The sequence below is a fragment of the Amblyomma maculatum genome, chromosome 5 (assembly GCF_055883805.1).
Source record: "Amblyomma maculatum isolate TAMU_Amacu chromosome 5, ASM5588380v1, whole genome shotgun sequence".
NCBI classification, from domain to species: domain Eukaryota; kingdom Metazoa; phylum Arthropoda; class Arachnida; order Ixodida; family Ixodidae; genus Amblyomma; species Amblyomma maculatum.
This window is the reverse complement of record NC_139348.1, coordinates 56,934,238-56,961,437: the sequence shown is the minus strand read 5'-3', so window position 1 is coordinate 56,961,437 and position 27,200 is coordinate 56,934,238. Positions and strand designations below refer to the sequence as shown.

The 27,200-nt window shown below is 47.8% G+C and overlaps 1 protein-coding gene across 1 annotated transcript in view; it reads right to left on the bottom strand.

The window, feature by feature from the left end:
• The window catches only part of LOC146188366 (cell-death-related nuclease 7-like), an 88,776-nt gene extending 70,259 nt beyond the window's left edge, over positions 1 to 18,517 (bottom strand). The window contains exon 1 of the mRNA XM_084603751.1: positions 18,352 to 18,517. Coding sequence (XP_084459877.1) covers positions 18,352 to 18,470 — 119 coding nt within the window. The 5' untranslated portion in view covers positions 18,471 to 18,517. The remainder of the gene's footprint in view (positions 1 to 18,351) is intronic.
• Between the last annotated feature and the right edge of the window lie 8,683 nt (positions 18,518 to 27,200).

Sequence of the window (27,200 nt, the reverse complement as noted above, 5' to 3'; positions counted from 1 at the left end):
TTCTGCAGTCTATGCACCAACATTATCTATTTAATGTCCAAAGGGTTAGAAATTATAGAAGTCCGGTTTCTCGAAGCAGGTTTTATGCAGATTGGGCTTGCCAAACCTCACCTATGCGGATTGTCTCCCCCTTCTAGAGCCACTTTTCTTTCATCAAAAAAAGAAATATTATTGCAAATAAAATCCTTTGGATCATCGTCTAGGCCCTTTTCATAAAATGTGGTATTCGTTAAAAATATTTGCAGCGTACCATAGGACTCAATTCCCAATACAAGATGTACGTGAAGAATTGCTAAGTTGCATTTCTTCAAAACTGTGCCAGTTCTTTAGTATATTGGCGAAGCCGGGAACGCTCACCCTGGAACTCATAATTTTTTTAGGAATCACCTGCATTTATACTTCACCGTGTTCACTTGCTTTAGTGGAAGTTTCGTTGTGTGCGGAATGCCAATTTTTTTGCAGTCCACTGGTCACTGTGGTCATTTCACATCATAACGCTTACAGCTCCTTCAGTCGAAATGATGTCGCCATCGCCATAATGCAGAGCTAAGAAAAACGTCTTGTTCTATAAATTAAATTTGTCGACATTGGTGTGAGAACTGAGGCCCTCTGCGTGAGAGGTGGGAGGTCGTAGGCCCAACCTGTGTCGGATGAACTCTTAATTGAAGCCTTGTGATGCGTATTACTGGCTACGATGGATCTTGTTTGGGTAGGGATGTTAAAGCAATATCATTTTCAACATTTGCATTATAAACAAGGCAATAAGAGATCTTGCGATGAAAAGGCAGTGTCAAAGTGTTATCCCATCTATTCTTAAGGCGAAGCTTTAGCGTAGCTCTTGATGTGCTGGAAGGGAGCTGAGGTGAAAATTTATTTGATTACTTCTGAACTGGCTCATGTGAAGCTCTTTTTATGGGTACCGCGAAATACCTGACCCGTTGAGCAATTGTTTTAGGTAATGACGTTCAGGGCTGTCAGCGGCTCGCATTGTCACAGGTACTGGCACCAGAGATGGTGCTGGTGCTTCTGCCATAGTCATATTTGCATCCAGCCATGAACATTATTGAGCTGTTGATTAAGGAGAATAAATTATTGGAAGGATGCCAACTAAAGGTACCTTACCTAGATTATCATAAAACCCCTAACAGATCTAAAATTGAAAATAAAAAGGAATATCATACAAAAAATTCCACTTGCATAGCGGTCGCAGCCTTGGCATCAATTAAGGTGGGCAACTTGGTTTTGCCACTTTACGCGTTTGGGCGGTATTGCTTTTTCTTTTTCTGATGCAGATAATTATTTTCCTAAGTGAAACCAAGGGCACGGCATTTGCCTTTAGCTTACCTACTTTCAGGCTTTCTCTGAAGTCATCTCCTTCAGCTCTTCAGACCTTCGGCTCTACGCTTGGGAATTACATATATCAGAATGGTTTCATCATCATCAACCGCCCTATACCCGCTGTAGTGTGAAGGTCTCTCCTAAATTCACTAATGAACCCGGTCCTGTGCTAGCTGCATCTACTTGATCTTCCAAACTACTTAACCTCATCCACCCACCACGAATTCTTCCGCCACCTGCTATGCTTCCCTTCCCTAGAATCTAATTTGTTACTCTTAGCGACCCCACTGCATACACTGTCCATACCCATTTCTTTTCTTGATTTCCACTAGAAATTCTGTATTTGAGTTATTTCTCTGACTCACGAAATCTGCACGCTCTTCTCCGCCACATTTACACCTACAATTTTTTGTTTCATAACTATCTTCGTTTTCTCAGCTTAAGTAGAAGATTTTGTTACCATCCACGTTTCAGCCCAATAGATAAGTGCATGTAAGATGTAGAAGTTATATACTTTCCTCTTGAGCGGTACCGGTAAACTGCTAGTTAAAATATACAAGTACTTGTAAAATGCACTCCATCCTAGTAATATTCTTCTAATTTTTTCCCTTCCATGATCCGGATCGGCCTCTATTACCTGTTCTATTAGGTACATTCGTCTATAAGTTCCAATACTTCACTACCTATTTTAGCTGCTGTTCATTTCTCAGGTTGTTCGACATTTTAACTTTGCCTTTGTCCTCCGCATCATAATTTTAAGGCCTATCGTTATGCTTTTAATGTCTAGCTCTCAAACCATTATTTTCAATTCGTTGAGCTAGGCAATGTCATTAGCAAACAGCAGATTATTGAGGTATTCCCCAGTGTTATTAATCGGCCAATATCACAAACGGCTCCCATACCAAGTCTCTAAATACTTTCTCTAAGCAAGCTGTGAATAGAAGTCGGAACATAGTGTCACCTTGACAACTGCTTGTGAGAACTGTATTGCTCTCTTTAGGCAAAACTATAGTTGCTGTGCAGCCACTGTCTGAAACTTCACAGTCGGTGAGCGGGGAAGGTTTAGCTAATCAAAATTCCGTCGGGGAGGACTTAGGTAGACAAACTGAAGTTTAGGACTGGGAGAGTGGTGCGATTCTGAGATACGTGTGTGATGAGGTGTGGGAGGATGACGTGACGCTGCAGGATGACGACGGTAATTGGGCACGCCAGGTAGTCTCCATCGGCCACGGGCGGGAAAGGGCACATAGGAATATAAGCAACAGTTTCCGGAGGGAGGCGAGTTGGCGTGGAGAGGTCTTCAGAGCAGAGGGAAAGGTCCAAGCGTAGAATGCCGGTTGAGCAGTCAATAAGGGCTGAGTAAGCGGTCAAGAAGCCAAGGCCAAGGATCAGGTCATGGGGGAATTCTTGGAGCACGGTGAGTAAGACTGGTGTGTGACGACCAGCAATGGTTAGACGGGCGGTACACATACCAAGCACGGCAGCAGGGCTGCCATTGGCGACACGAACAGTGGGCGAAACCGCTGGCGTCATGACTTTCTTCAGGCGACGACGACACGAGGAACTGAGGACAGAGAGCTGGCCACCAGTGTCAATAAGGGCAGAGACAGGAACACTGTCCACAAAGACTTCGTTAAGGTTAGATTGTGGAGCAAAGTTCAACAGAGGTTTTTAGTCCGGGTCGCGAATGCAGCAATATTTTTCGTTACTTTAACATACGCCTCATCTATACCCTGATTTCGCAATGCCTTCATGCGGCCGAGGTTTCGGCTTAGTCAAATGATTTTTCTGAATCAGTGAGGGCTATGTATAAGGGCTTATTATATTCCAATAATTTTTCTATCACCCTGGTGATAGCATGGATATGAAGATAATACATTACCCTTTCAATAAAGCTACTTGATACTTCGGTTGATCAAAGGGTAACGTTGCCCTCATTCTGTTAGGGATTACGGTAATGAGTACCACGCACGCAAGTTCTAGCAAGTTCGATGGTTTTGTAGTTTTTAAAATCACCCGAGCCACTATTCTTATGAATGAAGTAGCGCTTACGTTCTTCAATAATTCCCTTACAGTCGATGTCACCAGGGATTTGGTATGGAAGGTGGGAAGTTTTTCAAATTCGATATCCAACCGTCCTTCAACAAATTTGTAGTTGCCTGATCCTTTCCAGCTGCTTTTCCCTTTTTCACAGCTCCTAAACCTTCCTTAACATCGTACTTCATTACCTCCCGATAATCTGATTCCTTTTCGCCTCTGTCAATCTCATTAACGTTTCGTCTACTTCGGCTACTGTACGCTATAATTTAGTATTTAACTCCTTGGCTACTATGACTTTCTTGGCTATATTAGTGATGATATTGTCAATCTTGTCCCTGTGTGCATACATCTGATTTTTGCCTACACAAAATTTCCTCTCTACCGCATTGAGACTACCACCATTCTATAGAGCATTTTCGATTTTGTCCATGGTATACTTCCTTATGTCGGATACTTTGCACTGACTGATTAGCTTTGATAGCTATGGCACGTCTATCGTGCCTGTTTGGTTGAAGACTTTTGTAATTTGGCATTTCTTAATGAAATCATATATGTTCCTAGATAACTTACCGGCATCCTATCTAACATTTCAATCGCCTATTTCTATAGGGCAATCAGTAATGATATATCTGAAGGTAGTATTCACTGCTTTTACATTAAGATAATCTGCCTGGGTTCAAGTTGAGTATCTATTCTGGTGCGAAATCCTGAATTCTTCCCTTCCTTTCGCCGATAATGAGGGGACGGACTTTTACCTTCCTAATCTGTTTTGTTCATTCGTGAAATATTGATTTAATAGAGACTTTACCCTAAGCAAGTCATTGGATCTCGACTGTCCGATGGCCTCATCCTTCATAGTGCCTAATTTATAACACTCTACGAAGTCAATTCAATTTTAGCCTTTGGTTAGCTCTTTCGTTTCCACTTGTGATTCTTCAGTTAGGTAAAGAGGGTGTTCGTGATTCTGAAGTTATTGGGCTTTGCAGGCTAAATTATTAACTCCCCCGCTATTGATAAAATCAATCCCATAGTCAGTCATTTTATTGTCTCCAGCCTGCTTTGCGCCTACCTTGGCATTGAAGTCACCACTTAGTACTCTATACTGTTTTTTTTTTTAATTTCCCCATTGCCGATTCTACATCTTCGTTGAAACTTTCGACAGCCTGGCCATCATGACTATATGTATAATAGCGGGTATGCCTGTTCAGCGTTCACCTTATACCTCTTATTATGCTTAATTCCTCTTCCTCACACCCTCTCATTGATTCTATAGAGCTCATCTATCTTGCCATCTATATGCGTTTCCACAGGAAACCCTACTCGTTCTGGTCTATCCGGTAAAGCTCGATAACACAGTACATGCCTATTCTTAGATACAGTGTATGCCTCATTTGGCCTCCTAACTAACGTCACTAAGCTCTACGGCTTGCCATTTCGTATCCCCTTGTTCCTCGAAGAGCCCTGCTTAAATAGTGTCGCTAACTAAGGTTCTAGCAATAAATTTGCCAGGGTCGGTTTCAAATGGCTACCTGTGCGAAGCTAGAGATTCTTAGCACCGACTGCTGCTTTACAAGTCTTTACCGCCTTACTGCTTTACCGTGCTTTACAGTGCTTTACCGCCGCTATGTTCATTTGCTTCGTACCCGCGGAGTCTGAGGACGGAAGATTCTTGGTTATTACTAGGATGTTGCGCCTAATTACGACGTCAGTGTGGCCAAATCCTGTTGTGTTAGTACTCTTCAGAAGGTGTTCACAGGCGTCAGGTCGCACCCCAAACCTTTTTATGCAATTCCATCGACACGGCAATTTTTTGTTAACACGTAGAGAACTGAGCGGCACAGGTAATCAACCGCATTCCCCTTGCATGCGATGCGGACGTTCGACCTCTACGCCACCGCTGGGCCATCTGCTGTATTATGCTATACATGGAATGATTTACAGGAAGGATGCTCAGTATTGGTCACATTTCTCCATGCACACCTGTACCGCGAGCTTTAAGGGAAGGGAGTGAAGGCGGGAGATCAACCAGAAAGAGACTGATGCACCGTAATGTAGGGCTGTAGATATTATTCGACCGCCTGGGTATCTTTACTATGCACTGACATCGCACAGCACATGGAAGCATCTCCGTTTCTCTTTATCGAAACAGCCACCAGTGGTCAGGTTCAAACTCGAGTTCTTCGATTCACTAGTCAAATGTTTTAACCAGTGAGCCACCTCAGCTTGGCATGTGTCATACTCTGTTACATTTTTGGAGCAAAGCCCCGATTCTCGAATCGGGAGGTGAACGTCGAACAAGGCTTGCAAATGACCTCTAACCGGCGGCGCGCCGCCGCCATGGCTGTGCGCTTCGCAGTCGTCAGTCGCTCCAACCTCTCGCTCCCGTAAGTTGGGTCATGTGGTTGACACCCTGCCTCGTAGGGCACGGGGTGCTCGCTGAAGAGAGGAGTACGGTGGTAGCGCTATGTCAGCAGATGCAGGCGACCGAGAGGAGAAAAGGAGCAGCGTTGTGTCTGCACTGCGCATGTGCGTGCCGCCGTGGAGAACGGACAGAACGGAGCGGGAAAGCGTCTGCCGTCTCCGCATGCGGAGGGCATGAAAGTGGGTCCTGCCTAGAGCACCCGTGCACATTATTGCGCCGCTCGGTCACCCAAAGCCAAAGCTTTTGCTCCTTATTCAGTTTAGCAGGGTTGAACCCCTCCAATTTTAGCGGTAGCCAGGAGTTCATGATGTTTTCTCGTGTCTTGCAAATTTCCGTTGATTTCAATGCAGCACGAATAGAGAGCAAAGCCTCAAAAAAAATCTAGGATACGCGCTTTCATAATTTGAAGATCGGCGCAAAAATGACGGAAGAGTAAACAAAAAATGCGGCCATAGAGAAAGCGTGTACGACTGAAAAGATATCTGCTGACTGGTATGCATTCAATGGTAAGCATCAACGTTTCACAGGTACTTTACGACGTCAGAGCTAATTAAAGGTATCTGAGGTTGTCATAGAGTTCGTTCTGCTTGTCACAAAAGTTTCTTGATATACTCGGTCGCCAATTAAGTAACGAGAGAGAGAGAGAGCAGAACTTTTTATTTATTTCAGCGGATGAAGAGGCTCCGGCCCTCCGTCGCTTGGGATGGATGGCGGGTGCCCCGCCTCAGACGCAGGCTGACAGATTTGTTGGCCGGCGGCGTCCCAGGCCAGCTGATTGGCGGCTAGCTGGAGCCCAGGGTGCGAGCAGCGCAGCATGGTCTCCCAGAGTTGCAGCGTCTGATTTAGACCCCTCCCGGGAGAAAAGGGGCAGTCCTAGAGGATGTGTTCGAGGGTCCCTCTCGTGTCACAGTTTGCACAGAATTCATATCTTTCTCCTGGGAGCATATGGCTCACCAGGAGCGGGTGTGGGAATGTCGCAGTCTGAAGGCGACGCCAGGCGACGGCCTGCCTGCAATTTAGAGTAGGGGCTGGCGCAGCAGCCACCCGTCTACGGAGTCTATAATGCTGCAGACGTTCTGTGTAAGATTTGGCACACTCTATGCTCCCCGCTCCAAGCCCCCCCTCTCCGCTGCCGGCTCGGTGGCAGAGCCCTCGAGCCATGGCATGGGCGGATTCGTTGCCGGGAGCGCCAGTGTGCACTGGAGTCCAAATCAGCTGTATAGTTCGCGAGTTTGGTGATTGGGGTAATATTCGAATTTCCTGGGGAGCAATCAACCCACGACTGTAATTCCGTATGGCAGTTTTGCTGTCGCAGATCACGAAACGCGCCTTTGTCTGGGCGCAGGCTAGAGCTACAGCCACTTCCTCAGCTGTCTCAGGAGATCTAGTTTTCAGGGTGCCAGCGGTGATCGGTTTACCCGCCCATTCGTTATCGCTGCAACCATAAAGGGGCTTGCCCCTCCGGCAGCATCTACAAAGTCTACTTCCTCCGGCGGCAAGCGGCTAAATTTCTTACTGAGCATTTGAGCTCGTTTTCCCCGACGCTCCGTATGGTGTTAGGGATGCATGTTTTTTGGCAGCGGAGGTATCCATAGCCTGTCCCGTACCGCCATGTCTATTTCAGATTTTGTCTGAGCGCCTCCCCAAGTGTCGATGCCCAGTTTTTCTAGAATAGATCTGCCTGCGGCGGTTAGGCGGAGCCGTTCTACGTGTGAAGTGCGCACCGCTTCCGCGATCACAACCCATGTGTTATGGATGCCCAGTTGCAGGAGGCTAGCGGTGGAAGTACAGCGCGGGAGTCCAAGGGCTCTTTTAATACTTGTGCGGATGAGGCTCTCTAATTTCTGTCGTTCTGCTGCCTTAAGGGGTAAGTATGGCGTAGAACAGCTGATTCGACTAATGATAAATGCCTGGATTATGCGCGGAAGATTCTTTTCCTTTAGTCCTCTGCCTTTAATCGAAACGCAGGCGGATGAGGCTAACTGTTTGAGATACATGCCGCTCAATCAGCTTAATCGTTTCTTCGTTTTAGCCATTATCTTGGAGAAGGAGACCTAGTATACGGATCTGCGATACCTGGGGAACGTGATGTCCTTGTACCGAAATCTGTATATCCCCTTTACGCTCGTTCCGCATGCACCGTGGATTGTAAATGAAGAGTTCTGATTTTTCCAGCGAGCATGCAAGTCCACGTTCTGCTACAAAGCGCACGATCGTGTCCACCGCCTCTTTTAGCGTGTGTTCAATTACGGCTTCGCTACCCCGGCTGATCCATAGTGTAATGTCGTCAGCATAAATACTAAAATATAAATGAGGGTAACGTCGTAGTTGTTCTGGTAATTTTGCCATTCAACATCATCAGCCCTACTATACCTACTGCAGTGCGAAGGCCTCTCCCATATTCCTCCAATTAATCCGGTTCTGTGTTAGCTGCATCCACTTGACCCCTGCGAACTTCTTAATCTCATCCACCCACCTAACTTTCTGCCGCCCCCTGCTACGCTTTCTTTCCCTTGGAATCCAGTTTGTTACCCTAAGCGACCATCGGTTATCCTCTCTTCGCACTACATGTCCTGCCCATGTCTATTTCTTCTTCTTAATTTCCACTAGAATGTCGGTAACTTGAGTCATTTCTCTACCCACTCTGCCCGTTTCCTATCTCTTAATGTTACCCCTACTATTTTTCGTTCCATAGCCCTCTGGCTTGTCCTCAACTTAAGTAAAACTTTCTTGGTTAGCCTCCACGTTTCAGCGCTATAGGTGAGTACACGTAAGATGCAACTGTTATATAATTTCCTCTTTAGCGATACCGGTAAGCTGCTAGTCATAATCTGCGAGTGCTTGCCAAATGCTGTCCATCCCAATCTTATTCTTCTTGTTATTTCTTTTTCATGGTCCGGATCTGCGGTTACTACCTGTCCTAAAGTAAACATATTCGCCTACTACTTCCAGTACTTCGCTACCTAATGTAAACTGCTGTTCCTTCCCGAGGCTGTTGAACATTACCTTAGTCTTCTGCATACTGATTTTCAAGCCTACCTTTCTACTTTTCCTGTCTATGTCATCAATCATTATTTGCAGTTCATCCCCCGAGTTGCTTAGCAAGGCAATGTCATCAGCAAATCGCAGAACTGAGGTATTCTCCATCTACCCTTATCCCTAACTGCTCCCATTCCAAGTCTCTGAATACTTCCTATAAGCAAGCTGTGAATAGTACTGGGGAGATAATGTCTCCTTGCCTAACACCTTTCTTTATGAGAATTTTGTTACTTCCTTTATGCAGTACCATTTTGCTATTGCTACGTTGAAGAGAAGAGGCGAGAGTACCGAGCCCTGAGGAGTACCCCTACTGCTCAGAGGGAAAAGTGATGATGTGCTGTCGCGGAAATTAAAGCGGGCACTACGTCCACTCAAAAAGTTTTTGATATAGTTATACGTTTTTGTCCCTATATTCAATGCTGATAGGCCGTCCATGACTCCCTGGTGCGAGATATTATCAAATTCCTTCTTTAGATCGAGGCCAAGGATGGCCTTAGCATATTTACTCTTGGTCCGGATAATGTCAGGTTACAAGTGGACCATGAGGTCCTGAGTCGAGAGATGAGAGCGGAAGCCTATCATTTCCCGCGCGAAAAGGTCGCGTCTATAAATATAAATGGTGAGTCTGGTTAGGATAACATGATCTAGTAGCTTTCCCAAGCATGATGCTTGGGATATTGGCCGTAAATTGTCTATCCGAAGTGGCTTACTAGGCTTGGGTATGAGAATAATGTCAGCCGTTTTCCACTGCTGAGATATTTCCCCTTTCTCCCAGCACTCCTGCATAAGCTGAGTTAGTGCGGCTACCGATTGGTCATCTAGGTTTCGTAGTATTTTATAAGTGATACCATCTGGGCTCGGCGCCGTGTTGGTTCTAAGCCGAAGAATCTCTGTTCTAACTACTGCCGTGCTAATAGGGGCATCAAGCTCATCATTGGCGTCCCCTAAGTAATCTGGAAGGGGCCTCCGGCTCTTATCGCCAACATATAAATCTTGTAACTGTCAAACGAACTTCTTGTCATCTCCTGGAAAGGAGTGTCTAATCTTCATAAGGTTAGTGCTTACTTGAGCTTTCGAGCTCTCAGGTTCCAGAAAGTGACGAAGAAGTCCTCAGGTCTTAGGCATGCTCATATTATTCTCCATGTTTTCGCATCAATCCCCCAAGTTTTGCTCGCATAGCTTGAAAGCGTAATCTTCAATGGCCTTATTTAGTAGATAGAAGATGACTATCTACTAAATCTGGAGCATTAGCGTCATCGAGATATTTAGTCACTGCCTTGACGTCGGACTTTAGTTGTGAAACCCACGTGTCAAGGTCGGTTATTTTGCCTTCATTGTCGCCTGTCCTGTTGTCCCGAAATTTGTCCCATTCCATTATCGCCGGCTTTGCACGACGTTTGGGGCCGGGTCCACCCCCAAGTTCAAGTGCGATTATGTAGTGGTCGCTACCGAAGTTCATGTGCGTGTTGTTCCACTGGGGACTGAGGGTGCGCCTAGATAGTGTGAGGTCGGGGGATGTATCGACGCTAACACTGTTCTCACTTCGTGTCGGACAGGTAGGATCTGTATGTATAGTGCACCCTAGGCCTTGTATATCCTCCAACAACTGCCTCCCTTTTGGGCAAGGCATACAGTATCCCCACGCAGGGTGTCTTGTATTGAAATCTCCCATAATCACTAACTTATGTTCCTCGCTGACATGCTCTGCTTTTCGGACCAAAGTCCTGAATCTGGCCTTGAGCTGCCTCGGTGTGCTGTAAATATTCAGAAGGTGGATACTGGCCCTAGAACTGGTTTCCAGGATAATCTCTACAAAAACATTTTGTATCTCTGGCGATGCGAGGTCGTGTCGCGATGCTGCCATATTTCTTTTAACTAAAGTTGTCACTGCCGCCCACTCCCCCTTATTGCTCTGGAATGCTTGATATCCCGACAGTTTAGCCGGGCCCCCGGTTTCCTGAAGTGCTAATGCGAGAGGTGCATGTTCTATCGTTGTGAGGAACTGCTGCAGCACCGGCCGTTTCCTTCGGAATCCGCGACAGTTCCACTGCCATATCTCATACTTAGCCTTGCGAGCCATGTTTACTCGCAAGGGTCTGTGTAAGGCCGCGATGGCCCTTTCTTTAATGTTTCGGCGCGCGCGCCGCAGAAAACGGCGATGGAAGGTTCTCCAAGCTACGAGAAATCGACGCGACCGATTACGTCATCTCGGCTTTAACCTCGGCCACCGCGCTGCGCCTCCTCCCACTCGTCGCCATGCGCGGAGTCAAGCGTGCATTCCCCCGCATGGTCCCGGCCCTCCTCCTCGCTTCGCGCAGAAGGGCTGCGCGTGTTAACCATGTTCGAGAAAGTTCGAGGCCTCTCCAGAAGGCCATGGGGGGAAGGCATAGCTTTGGCAGCGCTAAGCTGTTTTTCGTTCCTCCTCCGCATCTAAAAGGTTCGGCGCTGGCTTTTTGAGAGCGCCGCGCAGGCACCGACGGTTCTGTTTCTGATGCGATTCTCGCTCGGAGAAGACAGCGTAGCAGGCAGGCCCCGACTGAGAAGTCGTTAAACAGAGCGACGCGCTCGTTTTGCTGTTAGTTTTTAGCTCAGTCTCTTTTGTAAAGTGTGTCGCCTTTCTGTCTCGTTTAACTAAGTTTTCTGTACCCTGCGCTTCGTGTTCTTGTTATATAAAGTTTATGTGCGTTTTGTTACTACAAGTTCGTTGGCTTTCGTCTCAGTGTGTTGGCGTGTGAACTGCACGTCGCCCGCCGAATCGAGGAGCACCTTGCAGATGTGTGGAAGATTTGAAGAAGAACCTCGTGATTTTTACTGGCGCAGTCGACAGTACGATTCGGCAACTGCAGCACTCCGCAAGCCCACCCCGTTACTCGAGCCGTCGCAACGTTATCGGCGCTCACCGAAGTCTGCCGGCCCTTCAAGGTGGAAGAGCTTCGCCGCGTGCAAGGACCTAGGGACCCCAAGAGAAGACGGTCAGAGGCAGCGGTGAATAGGAGTGCCCACCAGCGAGGAGCGGTGCGGCAAGGACGGAGCAACCGTTGCTGAGGTGCTGAGATCTCCCGGTCGTTCGGGGTAGGAACTTCATCGACGCGTGCAAGGACCCAGGGACCCCCAGCGGTGACGATCAGAGGCAGCGACGATCGGAAGTGCCCCACCGCGAGGAGCAACGCGGCGAGGAAGGCGCAACCGTTGCTCAGATGAGCGGGATTTCTTGCGTCCGTTGGTGTGCGTGGCTCAGGCATTAGGAGCGGGAGGTGCGCGGTGTCGACGTGTAGTTAGTTAGGTTAGCAAACATGAACACCAGAAAGTCAGTGTTTTCCGGATGGACCAGAGTGTCCGTAAGAGTCCCCATAGCCTCACTGAGACGGAAGAATTGCGTAACAAAGACGAATAGTAAGGACCTAGCGAAGCGTCGAGAGCCAGAGGCGAAAGCAGAGACAGAATTAGAAATTAGAAAGACGGAGATAGAATTGAGAAAGATGGAGGCAGAATTGAGAATTTACGAACTAGAAACTCAAAGAGTGATAGCGGAGGCAGAAGCTCGAAAGGTACGAGCAGAGGTCCAAGTATTGGAAAGGAGACGAATGCTTCGTGGTTTCCAAATTGAAGAGAGTAAAGTAGAAGAAACTAAAAAGAACCCTTCAAAAGAGCGGCCCCGAACAGTACTTGTAGGGAGCGTGTCAGGTGACGAAGCGGCCTTGCCGGCCGACACTGCCGCGAGCACTACGCCGGCGGAGACAACCTTCGCCAGAGCGAGCGATGCTGTCGGCGTGCGCGGTGCGTTGCCGGCCAGCGAAGTAAACGACGCCAAAACATCGGCCGTAGTCTTCCCAATAGTAGTGCCCGAGTGCGATCAAATTACCGAGGGCGTCAGCGTCCCGTCAGGTGCACCGGAAGGCGCCTGGCAGCAGGAGACCGAACTCAAACCCACGGTAGACGAGGTAATCGAAGAACGTAAAGCTGCGGCGTGTTTACAAACTGATCCTGACGCGTTAAATGCCGCAAATGCGAGTGAAACAGCGGCACCGGGCGTGAGTGCTTATCAAGAACAGGGCGCCACAGTTGATTCAGTGACAGCGGTCGCGAGCCATGCTATCGGCGAGATCAGCGACCATGCTTTGACCGCAACAGATGCTGTTTGTAGGGCCGCAGTCCCAGCAGCTGTCGCAAACATCGAAGTCAGCACCGCAACAGTCGCTGAATTTGCTACCGCTAGCACCCGTGAACCCGAGACGCTCAGTAAAGCGACGAGTCTATCATTCGAAGGAGAGTGTTTAGCATGCTGCATTTTTGCAGACCTACACGAGCCGCATGATGCCGCGCCCCTCCCTAGCTCTAACGAGTGCCGAGATGAAACAAATTCTCCACTTGAGCCTGACCAGCGTCGCACCGGCGGGCGTGAGCGGTCCTGCTCACCTGTGCATGAAAGTGCGTGCGCTCGCGAGCATGGGGTGGCAAGCGAAGCGTGTAAAGAACACTTCTCGGACTTGACCACATATGATGTCTGTGGACCTCCAGGGTTTGGGACCTATCGTGAACGCTTTGCATGCTGTGCAGTGACTGTGCGCGAGAAAGGTGCTTTTGAACTTTGTGCTCGTAAACTTTGTGCGCCAGTAACTGCGACTGGCTTTGAACATCATGCATGCCGCGAAGCGACTATGAACAGAAAGTGTGCATGTAGACCGTGTGCCAGCGGACGAAGGGCCGCGGCTTTTTGTATGTATTCTGTTTGACTGGGCGAAAAAGCCCAGCAATCCTCTTATGGTGGGGCGTGTAAGGCCGCGGTGGCCCTTTCTTTAATGTTTCGGCGCGCGAGCCGCAGAAAACGGCGATGGAAGGTTCTCCAAGCTACAAGAAATCGACGCGACCAATTACGTCATCTCGGCCACCGCGCTGCGCCTCCTCGCCCTCGTCGCCATGCGCGGAGTCAAGCGTGCGTTCCCCCGCACTGTCCCGGCCCTCCTCCTCGCTTCGCGCGGGAGGGCTGCGCGTGTTAATCATGTTCGAGAAAGTTCGAGGCCCCTCCAGAAGGCCAGGGGGGGGAGGCATAGCTTTGGCAGCGATAAGCTGTTTTCCGTTCCTCCTCCGCATCTAGAAGGTTCGGCGCTGGCTATTTAAGAGCGCGCCGCGCAGGTACCGACGGTTCTGTTTCTGATTCGATTCTCGCTCGGAAAAGACAGCGTAGCAGGCAGGCCCGACTGAGAAGTCGTTAAAAAGAGTGACGCGCTCGTTTTGCTGTTAGTTTTTAGCTCAGTCTCTTTTCTAAAGTGTGTCGCCTCTCTGTCTCGTTTAACTAAGTTTTCTGTACCCTGTGCTTCGTGTTCTTGTTATATAAAGTTTATGTTCGTTTTGTTACTACAAGTTCGTTGGCCTTCGTCTCAGTGTGTTGGCGTGTGAACTGCACGTCGCCCGCCGAATCGAGGAGCACCTTGCAGAGGTGTGGAAGATTTGAAGAAGAACCTCGTGATTTTTACTGTCTGTTTGATGTTCTACTGCCAGGCATTGATGTCTAGCAGCTCGTTCCGGAGTACTCGAGACTCCTCAGCTTGTTTTTGCACTGCCCCCACAAGCGCCTGGAGTTGGGAAGTGATTTAATTTAGGGAGGCGGCCATCGAATCTAGCGCCCCCTCAATTCAGGTCACCCTTTCTTCTACTGACGTTTCCTTGCAGGGATCCTAGCGTACTTTCTGTTTTACAGGTGGAGGGCTTGCCGTGTCAGTGAGCATGCTATCATCTTTAGCGTTCTGCGCATTGGGCCTGAAATTGAGATTAGCAGCTGGGCCAGATTTCGACTGCCCCTGCTGTTGCAGAATTTGAATTTGACCTCGAAGGGAATTTACTACCCCATTAAGATTTTGTAGCATGCTTCTAAGCTGTCTATTTTCATCTCTTAGTTCTGCCGATTCCTTCTGGGAGACCATATCTGCGAAACTCACCCCCTGCTGCTCCTGGCTGCCGCTCCGCCGCCAGGCGTCCGCCGGGTCCCGTGATCTGGAACATTCCACGAGTTCCGTCTTCTTGCCGTCTAGCCGGGGAAAGGATTCGTCTCTGGCCTTGAACTCTCGCCCTTGCTTGCTCTTTGATCTGCTGCGCCGACCCGTCGGGGGTTGGTCTTGAGCTTGCGGCTGTTGATGTTGCTGCTGTTGCTGTTGAGACAGCTTGTCCCATGCCTTCTTCTTAACGTGATGTGGGGTGCGATACATTTCCTTGCACTTCTTGTCTCCGAGAATATGGTGTTTCCCACAGAGCATGCAGTTTGGCTCACAGCGATGCTCCTGTGGTGGGTGCTCCATGCCGCACCCCCTGCATCTTGTGTTGTCGGGGTCCGGGCAGACATCTGAGCGGTGTCCAAGTCTGCCGCACGATTCACAAACTTCATATTTCTTGCGATAAAGTTGGCACTTCAGAGGCATGCCTCCATAGAAGATCCATCGGGGCACCTCCGCTTGCTCGAAGAGTATAAGCACCGTCTTGGAGTCTTTTCCAAGCCTCCGGGCACAAACTACTGGAGGATTGTTGAGGCAATCCAACTTATCCAAGATGTACTCCACGGAGTGGTATAGAGGTATGTCATGTATTACGCCTTTCCCACAATTTTCAGGAGACACTAAGTAGGCAAATGTGTCGATGCGTTTTTCTCCGCATGGGATGTGGGTAATTTTTGAATACTTTGCCATCATTTTTGGCTCCGACCAACCATAATCGAGTTCTGCTTGTGGTTGAGTATAACGACGTCGTCCTTATTTTTGAAGGGATCGAGTCCTGCCGCCATCTTCACCGCGTCTATCGCGCTCACTTCTCCACCCTGTAGCAATTTAGTTAGGCCGCCTCTCGGCCGCAGAATGATTTTGTACGTTCACGGCGGCAAACGCGTATACGCAGCGTCTCTATTGATTGGCGTGCTAAGCGTCTGCCTTCCTTCGTCGTAGATGTTTGCTTCGTGTCGCATTTTCCTTCGTCTGTTTGCGCCTCCGCGATCTCGAGTGGTAGCGCCTTCGACTTCATCACGGTGAACTCTCCGTCAACGATCTCCATGTTTGTCATTTCCTTAGAGTCTGCCCTACTTCCCGCGCCGTGCCGTAGATTTGTGGCGTCGGCGTCAGTGACTCTGCCGCAGCATTCGCCGCGGCAGCTCGGTAATGGCGGCTCTTTAGGGTTAGCTGGTCGACGTGGTCCGTGAAAACGAGAAACCGAAAAATCGGCGGGAAACAAAGTTCACTTGCCGAAACAGGTCACTCCACGTGGTCCTTGTAGTTTTCTTCGTTCCCTGACGAAGAATCTTGTGGGTAGCTGGTCAATTTCCGCGACAGGTGGCGAAAATTCCCAGAGCTCATGAAAACTGTGTCCGCAATCGGCGGCCGCTCGCTGCGCTCAATTCAGTAGCGAAGAACTGTTGGCACACGCCCGCTTGATTTGCAGAGCGGAACGCGTCAGTACTCTACCTTGGCGATATATTTCTAGGAATAGGAAGGCTAGCACGTGTCAGCAGCAATCGAGTTCTGAGATTCTTGCTAGCAGCAAGCATAAAAGCCATCAACACAGTGCACAGACACGCACAAATACACAAATACCCAAGGCGCAAGCGCTCCTACTCTGCAAGCCCGCTGCTGGGGTTGGGGCTCTTAATGCAACTGGTGGCGCCGCGGAGAGCACCATCGGTGTAGGGAACTATAGGATATCGGGGGCTACGAAGGCCGCGCTAATAAAGAGGTGGCGAAGTATTAATGCTTGTATTGGCTTAGTCAGTTTCGGTAACAAGGATGTTAAATATTGCTGGCTACATAAGCATCGAGGAAAAGACTAAAATAACAAATTCGCATTAGCAATATTGTATATAACGCGCGGATCTTTGTATTCTCTAGTGCATGCTGCTCAATTTTAGCAGCTTTACATTTTGTAAGTAATGTATAGCAGAGCTTTTCATGCTCCTCTTAATATTAGCAATACTATAATAGTTCTGATTTCTGTAAAATCTGTCACAAAAGGCTGTGTAATGCTGCCTTTCTAGCCAATTTTATTATACTTGAATACACCAAAAGAACTCAGAATTTTAAACAATACTATTTTCATTTAGTTTGCACTGCCTGGTTTTCTACCGATACAAGTATAGTAATGGTTCCAAGTCAGAAGAAATCAGTACACACTAATGGAAAGAAACCATATTATACAAAATCCATTTGCTTCACTTTATCTTGACTTGAAAATGAGGTATTCAAAAACATTATATTCAACTCCAAGAAGATGAAATGTGAAACACGGTTTACGGCATACGTTTTAGACAAGGGCATTAAAGTACTGCACATTTCTTAGAACTCCGGATGCTTACTTTAATAATCTTTTCGTCTCATTCTTGGGATATATTTCCTTCATATCATTTTGATTAGAAATCATATCTTGCTTCAATACATATATGTATAAACCTTCACTGCGATACCATATACACAGTGTCCCTGTATGCTGCGCGGAACTACAAAACGTTGCAAACAGTACATAGCTAGGCATGAAGATAAAATATTCCTTTATGTGCCGTCGTGCTTTGCAAGAACCTGAGTTCCCTTTGACAGGGTTTTGCAGCCCTGTTTTTGCAGAAGCATTTATAGTTGCTGTATGTAGCAATTGATTGGCTTCTTTGGCAGATCTTAATGTTTCTTTTCCTCCTCAGTACGCTCTCAGCAGGAACAGGCTAGTCAGCTACAAAGAGATTACAGAGCACTATCGACTAAACAGGTTAGAATACCCACCGGCAGATAGGACACTAAAAACGATTCAAGAAAGCATTTGGAGGCGCTTACAAACAAGGACTTTTCCGAACCCAGCTACTTAAAACGATTCAAGAAAGCATTTAGAGGCGTTTACAAACAAGAACTTTTCCGAACCCAGCTACTTTAAGTCAGTGGTACCCGGAGCAATTCTCAGATAGGTGCAAACTATGTCAGGATAAGGCGGATCTGGTGCATATGATATAGACATGTCCAGAAATAAAGAATATAAATAAACAGACAAGAACGGAAGAATTTAGGGAGAGACTACTGTTGAGCTCACACCCTGAGACTCAGCTATGTGTAATCCGACTGGCCAAACACGCCGCCTGGGTCCAAGGGCTCCAGGCCGTCGTGTAGGCGGGTAGTTTGACGCCTATCATGTGTTGGAAATAAAGTTTTTACCACCACCTCATGAAGTGTATATTTTTACAGCATGCATATGTTATGCGAAACCATATATAAAATGATTTATTTATGCAAACCAACGCTTCGACATATTGTGAAAAACAATTTTTGTTCAATGACAGTTACATGCTCATTTAAGCATGCCTCACATAGCCAGCATTTTGCCATTAACTCCTGCGCCTTCCTATATAGTTTATTTCGCAATCGAGAAAAAGTTTAAATCACTCTACTCTAAATTTAAAGTGACCGTGACCTGTTTCTTCAGTTTTCGGTTGGGAATACACATGAGAGCACAGACACTTATTGTACGGCAGCTGTCGCTTGCAAGGGAGTGCACAAACTCACCAGTCCACATCCTTTCCTTTATCATCCTTGCATGATATTTTACCCTTACCGAGAACACATTGGACATTAAAGCAGGCAACTGCAACGAGAAAGCCTACGGTCCTCAAGATTAGCACCATTGTTGTTGGTGTGCCGCAACGAAAGTGGCTAAAGGGGTTGACCTGAAGAGAGCTTAGCGCTTTATACAATTTTCGCACTGTCCCATTCTTTGCGATAAGAACCTTTTGAGCAAAACACAATAAAATTTGCACAATAAAATAAATACACAAAAAAATCTGAAGGTTGCGAAAGCAACCTTCTGATTTGCCCTTTACACGTTTGCACCTTTGGTCAATTTCGTAGAAAGTCTGCTTTGACGCATTCGCATCGTCGGATGCTTTTGTCATAGACGCCCTTGATCCGCTGAGCCATCATAGGTCAGGGTTGCTAAAATGTGAAAGGTGTCATCAATTTTTAGGCCTTAGAAGTTTTATTTCTTGGTATAAGCAGAGTGTGGTAATGATGATAAAGTTAGGAAAACACTGGGTTCAACATATAACGACTTGAAGCGGCTTTCGAGCTGCTTATGCCAAAGCGACCTTTGTAAGGAAAGATACTCAAATGCCATGTCAGCTCTTCACGCGTTGTGAAAAAAAGCAAGAGAAGGGAAGCGATGATTTGTGCAATGTCAGCGCGTCTGTACCTTTCTGTACGGTGTTGATACTCCACAATGAGTGAGCTGAAACCGTTCTGAAAGAGAGTCGCTTTTTCGATAGAATCAGATTTTCCCGCCATGCCAGTGCACCAAATCATGCACCGTAGGATGCGGGTTCACAGCAACCGAAGCGACCGCGTCTTGATTAAACCTGAAAGCATTGCGCCGACATGCTGTGCACCGCACGGTAAAAACACAACGTTGTGAAATCACTGGGGCGTTAAAATAAGATTTATCTTAAAGCCGACGCCACTTCACAACTGTAGTGCTTCGAGTGAAATCAATCGTGCACGTTTGCTGCTCAGCTGCTCTTTGATTTATTTCCCTTTTGCAAATAAGTTGACAGTGACGGCTTGTGCAGGACTCCTTCCAATAATTAATTTACCACGGTGTTGGATATTCCTTAGAATTGGTGGCATGATCTGCGCAGGTACCGTATTTGCACCATGTAACTAAAACTTAGTTACTCTCTAACACATAGAGTAGGCATCTGTATATTCATGAGCCTTACTGCGTCAACTCTATGACAAAGTCACCTTTGTTGTTTCATTTCCAGCCATATATTCAAGCTGCGATTAAGCTATATACGCTAATTTCAAAATGTTATCCGCTCATCAGGCATTCTGTCGGTATCTCTTCGTTTCATTTAGCTTGGAATCCAGTTCGTTCTTCCTTAAGCGTTCGTTTACTTTTCCGTCCGAAAGTATACCTAACTCATGCCCATTTGTTTTAGTAATATTGAAACTCTAAAATACACGTGTTTCTTCACAGACATTTCAGTGTTTTATCTTCAAATTAACATGGAAGTTTTTTAAACCCAGCGTTTTCGCCTCACAGGTCAGCGTCTGTTTAACAGCCTGCCTGCACTTTTCTCTTGAAGTAGGATGGTAAACACTGAGCTGTGTTATAAAATTGCCTTTCAAATAGATTCTGCGACACCTTTACCTAGTTAATAATTTCACTATGTTGGTACTGACCCCAGTTGAAGTAGATGATTTGTATTTATAAATATTTATTATTCACTTTGGGGCCACCTGCGTTCCATCAAGTTGTGAAAGGGGTTCGGAAACAATATAACCAGTCTCTAAAAAAGTACGTACAGTTTTGTCAAAAGTGAAGAACCCAGGAGGTGCGCTTCTGAATCGCTTCGTGCGACTTGTAATGCCTTTTCTATGTTGAGGTTCACTTGATGGCATTAGGATGTTTTTTCCTACGCTCAGCATTAGAAAGAACTTCCGCCAAAGCTAAATCAGCGCCACCATATGGCTCAGAAGCAGGCGCCCTGGTCTCTACACTTTTGATAATGATTCTACCGTTGTCATAGCTTTTTTGAGATTTGCTTGATGGCAATAAAATAATTGTTCTACGCTCAACATTGGGAAGGACATCCGCCAAAGCTAAATCAGCGCCACCACGTGGCTCCGAAGCAGACGCCATAGTATCTACACTTTTGAAGAAAGCTCGCAAAATATAAAAATTGCCGCGTGACTGCGTCCGTGCGTTACAATGCTGTAGTGCTACCACTAATGTTTGAAGAACGAAAGGTGCGCGGTGGCCATGCCCAAGTGAGCGGCCGCCGCTCATTTTATGGACGGCACCTTCACACAAATAAAAAACATCCGATTCTGTATTGAACTATTCGGCTTGATCGGTTTCTCTTCCCCTTTTATTTCGTTTGTTTGCGAGCTCGATAAACTCTCCGTCCAAGATGGCTGTTGGTGGCCTACCCATCGCAAATGGCTGAACGTGGCTAGGACTTTTTGTGCACCGCAAAATATACTTACGCAGTTCCGAGACAACGCTGATAGTTGCGCTCGTCGGCAGCTCATTTCTAGGCGGGGAGAGAGCAGGCTTCTTTCTCTTTCTCTTCTTTACTGTCACAAAGTGTCACTATCCCCTTGGTAAAGAAGAGAAAGAATAGAAGAAAAGAAAGAAGAGATTGGTCACCGCCATGTTTGGACAAGGTTATGGTGTGCGAGGAAGAGTGTGACATTTTCCCCTTGGCAAAGAAGAGGGAGATGAGAAGAAGAAGAAGTTGAGACATGCCTGAGTGTAGAAGAGGAAGTGTTTTCCGGTTCTTACAGTTGGTAGTGTGCGCGTGTGTTGTGGATCTTCTCCTCTGTTTGTCTTTGTTTGCGCCACATATCTGAATAAGACATCTGCTCCATTGTTTGTTTTAGTGAAGGCGTCATCTGTGTTGTCAATATTTTGTTTACCCTCCCCTTCCGTTTGGCGAAATGTCCGCAAAAGTTTTTGAAAAGCCCTATGTTGTATGCATTATCTATGGTACGTTTACCTGTTGCAAAATTTCAGTTCATTTGATTAGGAAATCAGTATTCTAATTACCTAAATAAGCCTGCTCACCTCTACAGTTTTTTTCGTTTTGCACCATAGTAGCTACAAGAAATAACACAATTGTTTAGCTGCAAATGATGTGTTCAGTAAAATATATATATATATATATATATATATATGGGTCAGGGTGGCGATGGGGAACACTCTCAAGGTTAGTATACAGACAACATTAATACCCAAGAAATTAGCAGGGGAGACAGCGGCCGATGTAGCTCAGTTGGAAGAGCACTGGACGCTATATTCGGAGGTCGTGGGTTCGGTTCCCACCATTGGCACGTTGTTTTTCCTTCTACTTCGTTTATTTATCTTTCCCGTAAACAGATTACATTACTAATTTATGCGATTAGCTAAGCAAAATAAAAAAAAACATAAAGTACAATCCCCATTCCTTTCCTTGGCCTTGCCAACTGTTGGCTTCTTTCCTTCATGTATTATAACGAGCACTCTCATTTCCCCTTCATTTATCTGCTCATAGCTTAAGGGGGTCTCGGTTCTGGCAGTCTTGCAGCCATAGGTAGCGTAAGAGGGTTCTAGCACAGCTTCGCCCTCACTCTTGATCACGTTCTACATGACGGTGGCGGTAACACAGTACATTCCACGTCCACCGCTATGGTTGAGGGTAGCGCTGGTGAACACTCTCAAGGTTCGTATAAAGACAAAAAATACCCAAGAAAGTAGCAGGGGGACAGCGCCCGATGTAGCTCAGTTGGAAGAGCACCGGACGCGATATTCGGAGGTCGTGGGTTCGGTTCCCATCATAGGCACTTTGTTTTTCCTTCTAATTTGTTCAGTTATCTTTCCCCTAAAACGATTACATTACTAATTTATGTTATTACGGAAGGAAAAATTAAAAAAAGAAATAAAAAAGGCACTAAGTACAATCCATAATGCTTTCCTTGGCCTCGCCGACTGTTGGCTTCTTTACTGCATATATATATATATATATATATATATATATATATGTGTGTGTGTGTGTGTGTGTGTGTGTGTGTGTGTGTGTGTGTGTGATATCGAACGTTTTCAAGGCAACTGATAAAAAGTAGTATGCTAGTGCCGCGAAACCTTCAAAACGGTATTTGTTGTTTTTTAACAGCCGCCGGCATACAGGCTTATCACTCTGATTCTGGACCGCGTATCAGTTCCGTAATCTTTGTTTGTTACTGCTCGATGTCGCGAGTCACACCTTTATCAGTTTTGTTGTAGCGCAAGACGCACCGAGATCTGTCTCGAAGGTTCCGGCCACTCGCTTGTCTTTCCACAATGTTCCAGCCCGTGCGGGTAGCTGTTTGCGACGTTATCTAGATTCTTCTGTGCAGCCTTTAAATTGAGCGTTGCTGAGTGTGACGAGCATTCTTTGTTCGACGATCGACGAGCACGTTTGTTTCTATCGCCGCCGCCGAGTTGCTGAGTTATTTTGCGGGCGCAAGTCAGCCCAAATAAAGAGTATCTTTAGTGCAATCATCGACCCCTTCATTTGTGTCGCCAACCTCGTCACCACTACGTGACATCTGGTGGAGGTGCTGCCTTTTATCCTTCAAGCGAAGACCCAAGCCGTGTTCCTGTCGCCCTGGAAGACCAGCCTACAGGTCACCGAGCCAGCCGCCGACTTCAAGGCTTACAGCCAGAGCACGGTCTGCTACCTGACCCCATTCGATTTCGGAAGACATCGACGCTGACAATGGCCCAGCCTACAGCACCGGTTGTTTTCGTTCAACCCCGTGAGCCCCCCTGCTTCCATGGACGACCGGACGAAGATGCAGAAGACTGGATGGACCTTTTCGACCGCGTTGCAGAATTCAATGGTTGGAATGACGCCGCGAAACTCAGGCAAGTCTACTTTGTTCTTCAAGGACATGCCCGAGTTTGGTTCGAAAATCATGAGGCAGCTATGAAGGATTGGGAGATTTTCAAGGAAGCGTTTCTGACTGCCTTTTCAAGCGCCGTCCGAAAGGAAAGAGCCCAGGCCCTCCTTCAGTCAAGACTTCAACTCCCTAACGAGCCTGTCTTGGCGTATGTTGAGGAGATGAAGCGCCTCTTTCGCCGCGCCGACCCTAATATGACCGAAGGTGAGCAAGTCAAACTTCTATTGCGAGGCGTTAAAGAGTCGCTCTTTGCGGGTCTTGTGCGAAATCCGCCAAGAACTGTGGCGGAATTTGAAACGGAGGCGTCTACTATTGAGAAGACGTTGGCCACCCGAACGCGCCACTACGAGCGACCACTTCAGCCGGACTGCTCAATCCACTACCCCAGCGCATCTACAAGCGGAGAGAACCTTCGGGACCTCGTCCGGGAGATCGTGCGAGAGGAGCTCCGCCGACTGATGCCATCATCGCAACAACCGCAGGTGGCGACGCTCGCGGACGTCGTCCGTGAAGAAGTCCAGCAGGCGCTGGGCGTTCCTCAAGCGACGGCTGCGACTGTTCCAGCACACGAGGCAACAGCGATGAACTACGCTGGTGCATTACGTCGCCCTCCGCCCCGACGTGATGACTTTCCGAGCCCTCGCCGCAACCGTCCTGTTCCTGAAAACCGCCCCTTGGCCCCCGCCCGCCAAGCCTACCAACGACCCCCAAACCCCAGGAAGTGCGACGCCTGGAGGACTGCAAACAACCGGCCATTATGCTTCCACTGCGGTGAGGCCGGCCACATTCTGCGCCACTGCCCGTACCGACGAATCGGCCTCCGCGGATTTGCAGTCGACGCTCCACGACCACGCCCAGGTGAACGACCACAAGAAATTGACAACTATCTGCGTAGCGGTGAGATTGCGCCACCAATCCGTCGATTCAGGTCTCCATCGCCGTACAGGGCCCGCTTTGCGTCGCCAGGCCGTGCCTATGATGAGAGCATGCGCGGAAGGTCCCCAAGCCCGCGCAGGGGAAACTAAACAGAGCAACCTTTGGAGGTGAGGTTGCTCAACGACGAAAAGACGAACATCCTCCGCCGCCGACGACCACTAACGACGACGCAGCCATTTCACCGCCGCTCCACACGACGTCATCGACGACATCACGACCATACTGCAAGCAGACCACGCCGCCCAGCGCAGTAACTACGGTATGCCCCGGCCATGACCTGAAGAAACGACGGAGCCGAGATCGGACACTAAGGCCCACGTGCAATGCGAGGACGCGAACAAGTGACCTTGAAGTTGATATCGACGGTCGCAGAGTCACTGCCCTAGTAGACACCGGAGCTGACTATTCAGTCATCAGCGGACCGTTAGCCTCTCAGCTCAGAAAAGTTACCACCGCTTGGGATGGCCCGCTCATTCGCACCGCAGGTGGCAACCTGATTACTCCATCGGGACGATGCACTGCAAGAATAACCGTAAATGGGCGTACTTACCCCACCAGCTTTGTGGTCTTGCAGCAGTGCTCCCGCGACGTGATTTTAGGCATGGACTTCCTAAATGAACATAGGGCTATCATCGACCTGCGATCCAAGCTCATCAAGCTCTCTGCAGACAAAGCCATTCCTGCTACGACGACGTCGATGCAACACATCGCTCTAAACATCCTCGATGAAGAATTGACCGTCCCGCCCCGATCAAGCATCGCAGTCTGCGTAGGTAGCGCAAACATCGAAACCGCTGAAGGCATCGTCGAAGGAAATATCCAATTGCTCTTAGAACGAGGTGTCGGTATCGCAAGAAGCATCGCGAAATTCCGGAGAGGTCAAACTCAGGTGCTGGTAACAAACTTCACCGAAGAATACCGGCATCTCAACAAGGGCACGACGATCGCTTTTCTCGACGAATTAGCCGACCTCAAAGATGTATTCGCCCTCCACGACCAAACGCTGGAAGACTCACCAGACCAATTCCGTCAGCCCAAATTTGACATCAACCCGGCATTGACCCACAGCAGGAAAGACCAGATTCTTAGTCTTCTTCGAAGCTACGGGGAGTGCTTCTCGTCATCATCGAAGGTACGACAAACACCACTGGCCAAGCACCGCATTATAACGGACGAACACGCCCGACCTCTGCGCCAAAGCCCTTATCGTGTATCGCCGCGAGAACGCCAGGCCATTCGCGATCAAGTTGAGGAAATGCTACGTGATGACGTAATCCAGCCCTCGAGCAGCCCCTGGGCGGCACCAGTCGTTTTGGTCAAGAAGAAAGACAGCACACTTCGCTTCTGCGTTGATTACCGCCGCTTGAATAGCGTAACGAAGAAGGATGTCTACCCGCTTCCCCGCATCGACGACACTCTCGACCGGCTCTGCAAAGCAAGGTACTTCTCATCGATGGACCTGAAGAGCGGATATTGGCAAATTGAGGTCGACGAAAGAGATCGCGAAAAGACCGCATTCATCACACCGGACGGCCTTTATGAGTTCAAGGTGATGCCATTTGGCCTCTGCTCCGCACCAGCCACGTTTCAACGAGTAATGGACACAGTCCTGGCAGGCTTGAAGTGGCAAATTTGTTTGGTATATTTGGACGACGTTGTTGTCTTCTCGTCAAACTTTGAAGACCACCTAAAACGACTACAGACAGTGCTGGAAGCCATCAAGTCATCGGGGCTAACGCTAAAAGCAGAGAAGTGTCACTTCGCCTACGAAGAACTGCGTTTCCTAGGTCACATCGTTAGCAAGGACGGTATTCGCCCAGACCCGGAGAAAACAGCTGCAATCGCACAATTCCCACCGCCCGCCGACAAGAAAGCTGTGCGCCGATTCCTTGGGCTGTGCGCTTATTATCGACGATTTGTCAGAAACTTTTCGCGGATCGCCGAACCGTTGACGCAGCTTACAAAGGCTGACGTACCTTTTAAATGGGAAGCGCCGCAAGGAGAAGCCTTCGACGAACTTAAGCGCCGCCTGCAATGCCCTCCTGTACTTGGCCACTTTGATGAAAACGCCGAGACCGAAATTCACACCGACGCGAGCAGTCTAGGCCTAGGAGCCATTCTCGTCCAGAAGACTGCCGGACAGGAAAAAGTAATCGCCTACGCTAGCAGGTCTCTCACAAAAGCCGAAGTCAATTACTCGACGACCGAGAAGGAGTGCCTTGCGATCATCTGGGCTACTTCTAAGTTTCGTCCATACCTATACGGCCGACCATTCAAGGTGGTAAGCGACCATCACGCGCTCTGCTGGCTGGCTAATTTGAAAGATCCTTCCGGCCGCCTTGCCAGATGGAGCCTACGACTTCAAGAATTTGACATGACTGTAGTCTATAAGTCGGGCCGGAAGCATTCCGACGCAGACTGCTTATCCCGCGCTCCGGTCGATGCTCCCCCGAAGGACGATGACGACGACGCCTTTTTGGGACCGGTAAGCGCCAGCAGTTTCGCAGAACAACAGCGATCAGACCGTGAGCTGAAAGCGCTAGCCGATTACTTGGAAGGAAAGACCGCTTCCCCTCCTGGTGTGTTCAGGCGACATTTATCATCCTTCACGTTAAACAATGGCCTCCTCGTGAAGAAGAACTTCGCACCTAACAAGACCGCGCAGCTTCTCGTAGTGCCTAAAACCCTTCGGCAAGAAATTCTGCAGGCGTTGCACGATGAGCCCACAGCAGGCCACCTCGGATTTGCGCGCACATTGCGTCGAATCCAGGAGAAGTATTACTGGAGAAGTATTATGTTCAAAGAGTCATATTGGAATACTTAGAACATATATGTTTCGACGTTTTGGATATATATATATACATATATATATATATATATATATATATATATATATATATATATATATATATATATATATATATATATATATATATATATATATATATATACTCCTTTGTCGGCACATTTTTATTAGAAGCAAATAATTGTAATTGCATATA